The sequence below is a fragment of the Mobula hypostoma genome, chromosome 29 (genome assembly GCF_963921235.1).
Source record: "Mobula hypostoma chromosome 29, sMobHyp1.1, whole genome shotgun sequence".
NCBI lineage: Eukaryota > Metazoa > Chordata > Chondrichthyes > Myliobatiformes > Myliobatidae > Mobula > Mobula hypostoma.
This window is the reverse complement of record NC_086125.1, coordinates 16,357,194-16,370,944: the sequence shown is the minus strand read 5'-3', so window position 1 is coordinate 16,370,944 and position 13,751 is coordinate 16,357,194. Positions and strand designations below refer to the sequence as shown.

General features: G+C 40.5%; 1 protein-coding gene across 2 annotated transcripts in view; it reads left to right on the top strand.

Annotated features, from left to right (window-relative positions):
* Positions 1 to 13,463, top strand: part of LOC134339415 (coiled-coil-helix-coiled-coil-helix domain-containing protein 5) — a 30,838-nt gene extending 17,375 nt beyond the window's left edge. For both annotated transcript variants that reach the window (XM_063035885.1, XM_063035884.1), the window contains exons 3-4: positions 4,472 to 4,623; positions 12,369 to 13,463. In XM_063035885.1, the coding sequence (XP_062891955.1) occupies positions 4,472 to 4,623; positions 12,369 to 12,385 (169 nt within the window). In that variant the 3' untranslated portion in view covers positions 12,386 to 13,463. The remainder of the gene's footprint in view (positions 1 to 4,471; positions 4,624 to 12,368) is intronic.
* The last annotated feature ends 288 nt before the right edge of the window (positions 13,464 to 13,751 follow it).

The following is a 13,751-nucleotide window of genomic DNA, read 5'->3' as shown; positions in this document are numbered from 1 at the left end:
TGAAGAATTCCACCATATTATGGTCACTCTTACCCAAGGGGCCTCTCACGACAAGATTGCTAATTAATCCTTCCTCATTGCTCAAAACCCAGTCCAGAATAGCCTGCTCTCTAGTTGGTTCCTCGACATGTTGGTTCAAAAAACCATCCCGCATACATTCCAAGAAATCCTCTTCCTCAGCACCTTTACCAATTTGGTTCACCCAATCTACATGTAGATTGAAGTCACCCATTATAACTGCTGTTCCTTTATTGCACACATTTCTAATTTCCTGTTTAATACCATCTCCGACCTCACTACTACTGTTAGGTGGCCTGTACACAACTCCCACCAGCGTCTTCTGCCCCTTAGTGTTACGCAGCTCTACCCATATCGATTCCACATCTTCCCGGCTTATGTCCTTCCTTTCTATTGCGTTAATCTCTTCTTTAACCAGCAACGCCACCCCACCTCCCCTTCCTTCATGTCTATCCCTCCTGAATATTGAATATCCCTGAACGCTGAGCTCCCATCCTTGGTCACCCTGGAGCCATGTCTCTGTGATCCCAATTATATCATAATCATTAGTAACAATCTGCACTTTCAATTCATCCACCTTATTACGAATGCTCCTTGGATTGACACACAAAGCCTTCAGGCGCTCTTTTACAACTTTCTTAGCCCTTTATACAATTATGTTGAAAAGTGGCCCTTTTTAATGCTTGCCCTGGATTTGTCGGCCTGCCACTTTTACTTTTCTCCTTTGTACTTTTTGCTTCTACCCTCACTTTACACCCCTCTGTCTCTCTGCACTGGTTCCCATCCCCCTGTTGTGAACTAACCTCCTCACGCCTAGCCTCTTTAATTTGATTCCCACCCCCCAACCATTCTAGTTTAAAGTCACCTCAGTAGCCCTCGCTAATCTCCCCGCCAGGATATTGGTCCCCCTAGGATTCAAGTGTAACCCGTCCTTTTTGTACAGGTCACGCCTGCGCCAAAAGAGGTCCCAATGATCCAAAAACTTGAATCCCTGCCCCCTGCTCCAATCCCTCAGCCACGCATTTATCCTCCACCTCATCGCATTCCTACTCTCACTGTCGCGTGGCACAGGCAGTAATCCCGAGATTACTACCTTTGTGGTCCTTTTTCTCAACTCCCTATATTCTCCTTTCAGGACCTCATCCCTTTTCCTACCTATGTCATTGGTACCTATATGTACCACGACCTCTGGCTCCTCACCCTCCCACTTCAGGATATCTTGGACATGATCAGAAATATCCCGGACCCTGGCACCAGGGAGGCAAACTACCATCCGGGTCTCTGGACTGCGTCCACAAAATCGCCTATCTGACCCCCCTTACTATTGAGTCCCCTATCACAACTGCCCTCCTCTTCCTTGCCCTACCCTTCTGAGCTACAGGGCCAGACTCTGTGCCGGAGGCACGGCCACTGTCGCTTCCCCCGGGTAAGCTGTCCCCCCTAACAGTACTCAAACTACACAGAAGCTGAATGTTTTCTTGAAACAGTGGAAGTTGTGAGGGACAGAGAAAATATTAAGTCATGAAGAATCAGGCAATCTGAATCTAGGGGAATTGGTGATATAGAATGAAACTGGCTAAATGATCAAAATTAGTACAAGGACAATCCTTTCGTACAACAGTGGTTAGGGTGTGGAATACGCAGTTGGGGCAGAATTAGTTGTAGCATTCACAAGAGAGCTGAGTAAGTGTTGAAAGGAAGGAGTCTGCAAGGCTGGGGGTTGGGGAAGGGAACGGAGAGTGCACTTGCCACAGAGCAGGTATGAACATGACAGGTCCAAATGGAGTCATTCTCCGATAATCATTGTGGACTCTGCCCAGTCATGTAATGTTTTTCCAAGTACCATGTTATCCCTTCTTAAAGTGGAATTAATTTTTCTAAAAACATATCATAACTGGCCTGTTTTTATTTTGGAGTGGTCATGTTATAGTTGTTGTTTTCCAGTTGGATGAAACTATTTTAGGATCTGCATCTGCTGCTACCTTGTTTAGAACCTTATATTGTCTTCATATTAATTCCTTTTTAATTTTCTCAATCTAATTTTTCCTTTTGTTTCTTTATCTGAGATAATTCAAACGATGTCTCTGTCATTTGCTTACATAAATCATAGTTTCTGCTGTTATTTCTTCAAAGAAATGTCTCTTGCCTTCAATTCTCTTCCATGTAGAGATTTGTACAGGGTTTTTAAAACCTATTTTTACTCTATTGTTCTTTTTGCCACTGTTTTAAAAGAAAGGTGTTTCTAAATCTGACGACACAACACCCACTGCATTCAACCATGAACTGTTAGCTCTGCAAAGAATTCTGTTTTTGTTTACAAATCTTGCTTGCCTGCTGTTTTCTATTTCTATTAAGTTGAATGTAGTGATCGTTGGCCAATCCATGTAAATGGATTAGTGCAATGCTATTACAGCTCGGAGCATTCAGGAGTTCGAAGTCCATTTCCGGCGCCGTCTGTACACGTCCTCCGCGTGGAATGCGTGGGTTTTCCCTTGGTGCTCCAGTTTCCTCCCACAGACCAAAGACGTACCAGCTAGGTTGCTGGTATGGCAAGGCTCAAGGTGCCTGAGGGACCTACTTTGTGCTATCTCACTAAATAAAATAAATATTTCAGTTATAAGTATTTGCAATTGATCGAGGAAAAGTACTCAGGATTTAGATTGTTGTTACCACTTTTATACTGAGAGTGATGAAAGCATTCCTACATGGGACAGTTGATGGGTGCACTTGAGAGCCAGTAATTGTACTGTGGATAAAAGATTAGGAGGACGATCATTTGGGTAGACCAAGATGAAACAAGAATGGGAGAAGATTAAACACCAGCTTAGGTAGCTGGTCTGGTCCTTAATTCCTTCTCATTCTTGAAACTAGTTTACTGTTTCTTCATTTTCTCTTAATGCTGTGGAATCAAGTGTTCATAGTGTAGACCTGCTGATTTGTTGTTCAATTTGATTTAGATTTTCCTGCATCTTCTAAAGATGTTGTTGCTCCTTTTTCCCGTAGACTTTCTGTAGTTTATTCTTCTTTATCTATTTTTGGGCGTAACTTGTTTTTCACACATTCAGCATGAGCTGCTGTTTCATTGCTGTTCCACATGCAAGAGCTTAACATCTCAACAGCCATCTATATGTCTTATCATCAAGGGCTGGGGGGCCTGTTCCTGCGCTCTACTGTTCTGTGGTCAATTTCATCAGTTTGGTGAGATGGTTAGTTATCCATTTTTAATGAACTGGATATCAATGTGAATCAAAATTAAAAACAATATGCTGGAAATAGAAGACCAGGCCATATCATTGGGAAGTGAAAAGCTAACGTTCCAGGTCAGGGACCCTTTGATGATTCCTTCCCAGATCTGATGAAAGGTCTTCAACCTGAAACATTAGATCTGTTTCTCTTTCCACAGATGCAGCCATAGCTGCTAGGTATTTCAGGCAATTTCTGTTTTTGTTGTAGATTTCGAGCATTTGACGTTTTCTTAATTTTCATCAATGAGAGTCAGTTTTTCCGGTAGTGGTAAATCAGGAAGCACGCTTTCCACAGATGGGACACCAGGAATTCACTTCCTCAGGATGCTGGGTGGTCAGTTGAAGTTTTGGGGATTGATTCCAGTCTATTTTTGAGTTGAGGACTCAACTAAATCCAATAAATAGAGGCAATATGCAGATCAATTATGATCCAACTGAATGGCAGAGACCTCAAAGGTCTCCTTTTACTAAGTTTCTGGAGTTTAACTGCTATGTACTTTGTACTTAGGATTTTACGAAAAATGTGTGAACAGTTGTTGGATGAAATCTGTGCTCGCAGGTGCTGCCTGAGTTTGGATCAGAAGGACAAAAGCCGACCAGTTTGGAGTGGGTCTGCATTTGTACCAGTACCTGCATTTTTGCAGAATCTAAATGCTACCACTAAAGGACCTCATGCCCAGAACCAGCTGTGACAGTTTCAGAACTGTGGTCGTGACGTGAGGGTTCAGAAACCAGCTCCCTATTCATCTTTACACTTTTGTTTATCTGCAGCAGGAGAATGTGGGAGTGTGGAAACACCTTGGCAAGTAAAAAGTGGGGCAGTATGTAGATGGTAAGAAAGCATTAGAGGAAATTATGTGAAATTTTAATTTAAATAGTTCACTGAGAAGGAAGGAAAACATCAGTGAATCCAATTGGTGTAAGTCACAGGGGCTTTTAAAAACAAGACTGAAAAAAGAATTCTCACAAAACAAAACAGGATACACTTGGAAATTAAAGCAAGATGAACACTCTGAACGAAAACTGGTCGTATATGAAGACCTGTAATGTTATCTGTTTTAGGAAACAACTGAAGCATTTTGTAGGACTATGATGTCTTCATTTAATTCCAAAGCAAATCTGGTTATAATGTTTATATTCTGAGAGTCTGACATCAGATTGAATTGTTCTGTTCTGAAATCTTACAACGGATAACCATCTCCTTACAGCCCAGTTATTCAAAAGATCCGTGCAGAATGTGCCGAGCCCTTCTTGACTTTTGAGCAGTGTTTGAAGCAGAACCAGTCATCGGTTATGAATTGCACAGATCATGTCAGCAAGTTCCTGGCCTGTGCAGAGAAAGTCAAAGTGCAAACCTCAGGTAAAGCATTTCTGCAATCTCTCTAAAGCTGCAATAGCACAGTGTTAGCTACACACATTTAATACAAAAAATTGCAAACTAACATCCCATCACATTTGTTCCATTCCCTGGCTCCTGTCAGATGGTCTGGTCTTTGAAATAATTGCTCGTAGCGTAGGCGAACATTTCACTGTGATAATAACATAGTGCCTCACAATCTCTCTCAGATTGCATTCAAACCATTTGAATAAGAGCAGAGCTGTGTTTGTCTTGTTTCACCAATACGCTTGGATCCGGGTCATTGTTTCACTTCAGTTATTAGAATTTTGCTGTGTGGAACTTGGCAGCTATGATGCCTGCATTCTAATAGTATATATTTGAAGGACTTTTTCCACTGGCTGCAAAACATTGGAAAATCCTAAGATCCGGAAAAGTGCTATTGAATAAACCTGTTTATTGACAAGGCACGATGTTGTTGTTTATTAGTCGAGTGAGCGATGTTTATGTCATAATAGTCAGCAAGGCCATGAATCCACTTAAGTATATGGGCGTTCTTAACTGTCTTTGAAATTTAACACTGGGGAAAAAAGTCTCCAGTACTTAAAACATCCATATTGGAAACAGGCTGTTCCTGTATTCAAGGTTGTTGATTTGTATTTGAAGTTGTCTCTATTTCCTTGTGCTCGGCAAAGGTGCCCTTCTTTTCATTTTCCTATCGTTGAAGCAAAAATACCAATTAAGATTCATCAGCAAGGAATTCATTTGGCTATTTAACTGTGCTTCCAGTATTCTGGAGTATTGCCCAGTTATACCCAAGGATAAGTATTTCGAATGAGATCCTAAATATGGGGAATCTAAAGCAGGGAAGCCTGTTGTCAGTGAGAGTGAAATATGTTTATTTCCTGTTTAATATTCAGTGTTTCTTGTAAGGTGAAAGAGAAATTAAATGAGATCAAGGGTTTATTTAATTTTGTTTGTTTGTCCAAGGTTCTGAAGATGTAAGCAATTATGAGCATGGACTCTAATTAAACTATTGAAACAACTAAGTACATAGTTTAACATGCCCCTTTTAATGGGGTTATAATTATATTCCTGTGCACGGCCCTGCATATGTATTCTGCAATCCCTAGTAAATTTCTGGTCTGACTGAACCCTTCTGACCATTGGGACGAAATAACTCATAGTTTCCATTGTCCTAAATGTCAGAGGTGCATCATGGGCTGGAGCAGAGAGAGGTAGTGATCTGCTTTCTCAAAGGCAGATGCATGATGATAATTAACTCATGATCTCCCTCTGCCGTAGAGGAGTGCTCTGAATTATTGTGGTTGGTTCTGAGCATATTTTGGACAGAATGTCAAGTACTTAGGGAGAAAATAGTTAGTTGGAACTGTTCAAAATCATGATGCTGTTGATGGTGTAAACTAGCAGAAACTGTTTCTCAGTGGCAGAAGGAGTAATGACTGTAAGGCTGTGGGTTAGTGCAAGAGAGATGATACGAGGAGAGTTGCACTGTGAATTGTGATCATCTGGAATGCATTATCTGAAAGGGAAGCAAATTCAATGATGGATTACAAAGGAAATTGATAAATACAAGGTGATAAATATTCTAGACTATGGAAATAGATCAGGGAAGTGAGACGAGAGATCTGGCAAAGACAATGAAGTCTGAAAGACCTCATTTTGTGCTGTATCGTTCTACACTGCTTTCATAAGGACATAGCCCACAAAGGGCTTGTACTGTACTATAGCAGTGAACAGACCATTCAACCCATGATGAAGTGCCAATTTAAGCAAAATAGCCTTATCTTGTGTATCGTCTATATCCATCCATTCCCGTCATATTCATGTTCTATCTAAAATCTTAACCTCCGCCAAACTGCCTGCTTCCACTACGACCCCCGGTAACCTATTCCAGGCACCTACCACTCTCCATATTAAAAAAAAACAGCCTGTCGCTCACATCGCCTTTAAACTTCTCCTCTCTAGCCTTAAAAGCAGGCTCTCTTGATATTGTATTTGAAATTTCTACCCTGGGGAAAGATTCTGACTGTCTACCTTATCAATTGCCTCTCGTAATTTAAAAAACTTCTATCAGGTCTCCATTCAGCTACTGATGTTCTAGGGAGAACAACGTAAATTTGTCCAACCTTTCCCTTACCTCAAACCTTCTAATCCAGGCAGTATCTTGTAAATCTCTTCTGCACCTTTTCCAAAAGGTGCGTCCTTTCTGTGATGGGGCAACCAGAACTACATACAGTACTCCAAGTATGGTCTGACAAAAGTTTGATATAACTGACCTCGTTACTCTTATACTCAACACCCGACAATGAAGGCCAGCATTTCATATGCCTTCTTTATCACCTTATCCACATGCAGAGTGCAGAGAACTGTGGACCTGGACCACAAGATTCTTCTGCACCTCAATACCGTTATGGGGTCTCCCATCAACTTCTAGTTTCCTCTCTATTTTCATTTGACAAAGTGCAACACCTCACACTTGCCCAGAATAGTAGTGATGTTGCATTTGCTATCTACAAATCTCCAGCAACCATTCAATAATGCATAGAATTTTGGAAGATGACAACAAGTGCATTCACTGTTTCCATAATTACTTATTACTCGTACTGCGGAATACAGACGATCCTGAATATGCTGAGCAGTTATGCCATTTTCTATCTGTAGTGCACAATTTCCTGTTGGCCATTACAGTTTTCCACATACTTTCAGTCCCATTGTTATAGAAAGTAAAGAAGCAAAAGAATCAAAAAATTTGCATGAAGGTTTTTTTATTGCAAGCCTTGCTCACGCTGAATTACAAATCATTTTTAATACGTCTGCAAACACTTACACAAAGCTGGCATGTAGAGGCAGAAATCTCTAATGAGGTTCTGCAAAATGGCTAATGTGATAATACGAGTTCCTGTTCTTCCTTATGCCTTCATTGTTTCCTGCATGTTATTGCTATTTCCATTCAGGGTTTTTAGCACTGTCGGGCTACAATCCAGTGCATTGAACAATCAGATGGGATTGCTTAGTGCTCATTTTCAGGATGCGGCATGTGACCTTCGGAGTAAAATGCCAATTCTGCTTGGTTGACGGTTATTGACATCCATGGAGAAATATAAAATTCCATAGACCATGAGGTGTTTTTATTTGCTATTAGTTAAAACCAGAACGATTCATGTCCTGATCATGGTGCTAGAGAGAAGACAGACTTAAGAGTTCAAGGATGGAGCCCATTTGCTTTAGAACTGACAAACAAGGCAGAAACTATCTTGCTACAGGCCATAAAATTTATAAGGAAATTACAAAACTGTGAAGGATTTGTAGTGATGAAGTTTGGTTTTCAGTTACCACAATATCATTTGCAATAAAGTTAAGGGGGGGTGAGAAAGGGGGAAAATTATAGAATGAGTTTACAAGGGTTTCTTTGGCCCTTCTGTTTTAGGCCAAATAAGGATGGAGACATTGCCTGATCTGGTCTGGGAAATAAAATATGCATGTGTCGCCAGGAAAACAGTCAGGGAACCATATTCAACAAAGGAATTTCAGTTGGAGGATGCTACTTTCAATGGAATAAGAAGACAAGATAAAGTTGAACCAAAGCGTAGAGTTTAAAATGTTAACAGAATGGTGGAAATGTTTGAGAAATAGGCTTTACATTCACCAAAGAAGAAAGGTAAGAAATCAGAGCTGTGGGTGACAAAGGAAAGCAGGAATATGAAGAAGCAATGTATGATATATACTAAGTGAATAATTTGATCCAGAACCAGACTAATATATTAAGCAAAGAGGAAAATAAGCTAGATAAACTGAAAATATGAAAATAGAGCTTGACATCAAAAAGAACACAAATTTCTTCCAAAGACACAACAGAGGTAAGGGAAGAGGTGGACCTAGTTAATGACAGGAATTTTAATTTCTTTCTTTGCTAAAGAAAAGTATATTGCTCATGTCCTGGTAAAATGGAGGTTGGGGGAGGGAGAGTGAAGAGGTATTTGAAATTCAAGGGATACTACCAATTATGGCTATGCTTAAAGTAAACATCTGATCATGGGTTTCTGAGGATAGCAGAGATGCAGATTGTAAATAGGTCTTGCATCATCTGCTAACTCTTCTTCAAATACAGCAGAGGTGCTAGAGGAACAGTAAGTATAATGCCCTTGTGCAGCTAGGGGCGTCGAGCTACAGTACATCCCAGGCTATCAGTTTGAACTGAACTGTGGGAAGTTTTTAGAAGTAATAATCAGAGAGAAAATAACTAGATACTTGAAGAAGTTTGAGTTCAGGAAGATATTCCAGAACAGATTTGTTAAAGGCACAATTATATAAGATTAACCTAAAACGATACACATCTTTGAAAATGGAGGACTCATTGAAAAAGTGATTGGGTAAGTGCATGGCATCCAGGCTTCATAAATAAACTAGAGTTGCAGGGGAATGGGAACCAGTGTGCTAGAACAGACAGTGGTGATGTTGTGGAGACAGGTGTGGTTAAGACCTCAGAAGAAGTCAGAAATCAAAAGGTTGAGCATGGTGCACTCAAGACTAATGTCCTGTGTATACTTCAATGCAGGAAGTAACGTCGGAAAGGCTGGTGAGCTCAGGGCATGAAACGACACATAGAATTATGACATCATAGCCATTAGTGAGACTTGGTTACAGGAGGGGCTAGACTGGCAGCTCAATATTCCGCGGTTCTGTTGTTTTAGACATGACAGACCAGGCAGGTTTAAAGGAGGAGGGGTAGTGTTACTAGTTAGTGAAATTGTCACATTAGTCCTCCAACAGGACAGACTAGAAAAAGCGTCTAGTGAGGTATTATGGGTGGAACTGGGGAAAAAGAAAGGTATCACCTTGTTATTCGGGCTATATTACAGACTACCCAACAGTTCAAGGGATTTAGAGGAACAAATTTGTAGTGAGATCGCAGGATGTTGCAAAAAACATAAGGCTCTTCTGGTAGGTGATTTTAACTTCCCACATATGGACTGGGTCTCTCATACTGTCAAAGGACTAGATGGGATAGAGTTTGTCAAATGTGCTCAGGAAAGTTTCCTGAATCAGTACGTAGAAGTCCCAATACAGCATGCAATACTGGATCTGCTATTCGCGAATGAGGCAGGGTAGGTGACAGAGGTTTGTGTAGGGGAGCACTTTGCATCTAGTGATCATAATTTCAAAGTAAGTATGCAAAATGATAGGCCAGGTCCATGGGTTTAGATTCTAAATTGACCTCACGAGAAAGGATCTCACAAGTATGGATGGGGACAGGCTGTTTTCCTGCAAAGGTGTACTTGTTTAGTGGGAGGCCTTTAAAAGTGAAATTTTGAGAGTATAAAGCTTGTATGGGCCTGCTGGAATAAAAGGTAAAGATAACAAGAGTGGGGAATCTTGGTTTTCAAGTGATATTGAGGCCCTGGTTAAGAGAGAAGAAGAGGTGTATAGCAAGTATAGGCAGGTAGGAACAAATGAGGTACTTACAGAGTATAAGAAATGCAAGGGAACTATTCTGAAAGAAATCAGGAGGATTAAAATAAGGCATGAGGTTGCTCTAGCAGACAAGGAGAAGGGGAATCCTAAGGGATTCTACAGATATGTTAAGAGCAAAAGGATTTCGAGGAATGAAATTGGTCCTCTGGAAGACCAGAGTGGTAATCCATGCATGGAGCCAAAACAGATGTGGGAGATCTTAATTTTTTTTTACATCTGTATTTACTCAGAAAACAGATACACTGAGACGATAGAAGTGAGACAAAGTGGCATCAACTTCACGGACCCTACAGAAGAGGAGCTGCTTGCTGTATGGAGGCAAATTAGGGTGGATAAATACCCAGGGCCTGACAAGATGTTCCCTCGTACCCTGTGGGAGTCAAGTGCAAAAATTACCAGGGTCCTAACAGAGATATTTAAATCATCCTTAACGACAAGTGAGGCACCGGAGGAAATGATGTTCTGCTGGTTAAGAAGGGCTCTAAAAATAAACCCCCAAATTATAGTTGGTGAGCCTGACATCAGTAGTGGGAAAGTTATTGGAAGTTGTTCTAAGGGACCGGATATATGAGCATTTGGTTAGACATGGACTGATCAGGGATAGTCAGCATGACTTTGTGTGTGGTAAGTTGTGTCTAACCAATCTTACAGAGTTTTCGTGGAAGTTACCGGGGAAGTTGAGAAGGCAAGACAGTGGATGTTTTCTACATGGACCCTAGCAAGGTATTTGACAAGCTCCTGCATGGGAGGTTGGTCAAGAAGATTCAGTCACTTGGCATTCAAGATGAGGTAGTAAATTGAACTTGACATTTACAAGGTTGTACCAGACCTAGAGGACCTGAGTTATAAGAAAGATTGAATAGGTTAGGACTTTATTCTTTGGAACTTGGAAGATTGAGAGGAGATTTGATAGTGGTATACAAAATTATGATGAGTATAAATAGATTAAATGCAAGCAGGCTTTTTTTCATTGAGGTTGGGTGGGACAACTAGAGATCATGGGTTAAGGGTGAAAGGTGAAAAGTTTAAGGGGAAACTTTTAGTGAGAGTGTGGAATGAGCTGCTAGCACAAGTGCTGCATACGAGCTTGATTTCAATGTTTTAAGAGAAGTTTGGATATGTACATGGATGATAGGGGTACGATGGGTAATGGTTCCAGTGCAGGTCGATGAGAGTAGGAGATTTAAGTGGTTTGGCATGGACTAGATGGGCCAAAGGGCCAGTTTCTGTGCTGTACTTTTCTATGACTCTGATAGAGCCAAATGTTACAGGAGCATAGGGTCAGGTGATCACTCTTGAGTTGCAACTAGAGCATTCTGACTAATTGTAGCCACCTCCCTGGGAAAAATGTGTAGATTCTAGGGAAGATGCAAAAAAGATCTCTTTGTGAATGAGGGATTTTGACTATAACTTTAGACAGAAGCATCTGGGGCTGTTCATAGGAGCATAAATGGTAGATATATAGAAAATTAACCGGTTTTTATATGTATAAGGTAACTCATCGATTAATGAGTGATTCAAGGACCAGTAGACACATTCAAATGAGACAAACAGAGAGGTTAAAAAAGCTTGTTTATTCAGATTGGTTGTGATCACTTGCCTATAATGATGATAGAATCAAAGTTAGTCAGGGCTTTCAAAGGGGAACTGGACAGACACTAGAAAGCATAACTTGATGGGCTATGAGAAAGAGCAGGTGCATAAGACATTGGATTTGCTCAGTGGACCAAAGTAGCCCCTTCATAGCTGTCTTGGTCCTAAGATATTCAAAGTTTGAAACAGTGCAGCATCAGTTCACTAAAGCTGATTTCCAGAATGAGGGAAGTGTGTTGGAAAGAGCATTTGACTATGGTCTGTCTATATTTTGGTAAGTTGAGAAGAATGAGAGAGGATCTAATTAAGACATACTTGAGTTTTACAGAAATTGAGACTGTAGATGCTGAGAAGTTTCTCTCTCTCTCCATGTAAGGTTCAGAACATAAGAACATGGCCTCCGGTAAGGGGTTAGCCATTTGAAATTTTGTTGGGAAATTTTTTTATGCATTGAATTATAAGCCTTTTGCATTCTCCACCCCAGTAGGGTGTGTCTATTTAGCCGTTGATCTCAGGTTTGTAAATATTCGGAGGATGGGAAAATCAACAATTTTAATGAATTTTATGAATTACACGATTGTCTTCTTGAATGACATGTCTAATCAGTCTGCCACTGTTTCTTATGTTAATAAGCTCCCTTTGACACTTCTGTACTCATTTTTCTTTGTCTTTGTTCTTAGGTGAAACTATGCAATAGGTTTTTAAATCACTGGGTGGGCTTGACTCAGTCACAAATCCCACACTAAAGGAGCTGCCTTCATCACAAATCTATCATAGGAGGAAGATATGTGACCTGGAGAGGCCTGAGGATCAACTATCAGTATGGGAAATACAGCAAAATGAAACATCTGCATTGATGAAGAAGAAATTAAGATCGTATTTTTAAAGGGAAAAATTAAACCGATATAAATTATTAAAAAGAAATTGAATGGCATTGAAAATCCAGAATGTTCTGGGGAGATAATCGTGCATTTTCTGGTGTTTTAGTGCCTTAGAAAAGACTGGCGTAAAAGGTGCTTTCCTGTTGCTGGAAATTGATAGTTATGGATGGCATTTAAAGCTTGTGATGCCATTAATTGTTGGTATATTTAGTCACAGAATACTTTTGATGATTCTGCCTTGAAGGGTGGTGACTGAGAGATGAGGGTGGGGGAACAGTATTCACAACGGCACAATTTAGAGAACTACTTTGAGTCTGAATTTGAAAGGGTAAAATTAGTTAAACATGTATGGTGGCAACAAGCTCTTGCTTTAGGAATTGCTGGACAATAATGGAGCTATTTCCATCCAGTTTCCAGTCTAGCAATCTGACACATTCTTTGCCTTTCTCGGTGGTACCGTGACAGTAATAATGGGAAAGTCGTACACCTTCCATCGGACATAGCAGCACATGGAATACACGAGGATTTCCATCCCTTCATCAGCTGATTATGTGTTTTTAGACATGCAGGACTTCAACAATTTTTTTTATAAATCTATGGCAGTACATAATCCCAGAACTGACCCTGTGACCCCATAACAGTGAATCAAAAACTGGTGATGCATCAGCCAGAGCACCTTGTGCTGCGTTGCATGGAATCTCTTTCTGGTTGAACATTCTCAATGGGCCAAATGGCCTAATTCTGCTTATGGTCTATTTCTTAGTCTATAGTTTGTCAAAAATTGAAGTTTCACAGAGATGTGATGTAACTTCCTTTTTTTTCTTGCAAATCTCCTGGACAGATTCATTGTGGGGGGGGGGGGGGCGTGGAAAGTCACCTTAACTGGGAAAAGCATTCATCAAAGGTACATCACCAAAAAGAAACTGGTGGTATTTGGGGAAGGAATAGTCATTAATGGTAACATTAAACAAAACTAGTATATTTTTCAGAAGCTACAAAAGCCTGGGAATGAAATTAGATTGTCTTGAAAGTAACTTCAAGTACCTGGTGAAGGGTCTCAGCCTGAAACACTGACTGTTTATTCATTTCTATAGATGCTACCTGACCTGCTGAGTTCCTCCAGCATTTTGTGTGTGTTGCTCTGCATTTCTAGCATCTGCAGAATCTCTTGTGTTTCTAGAA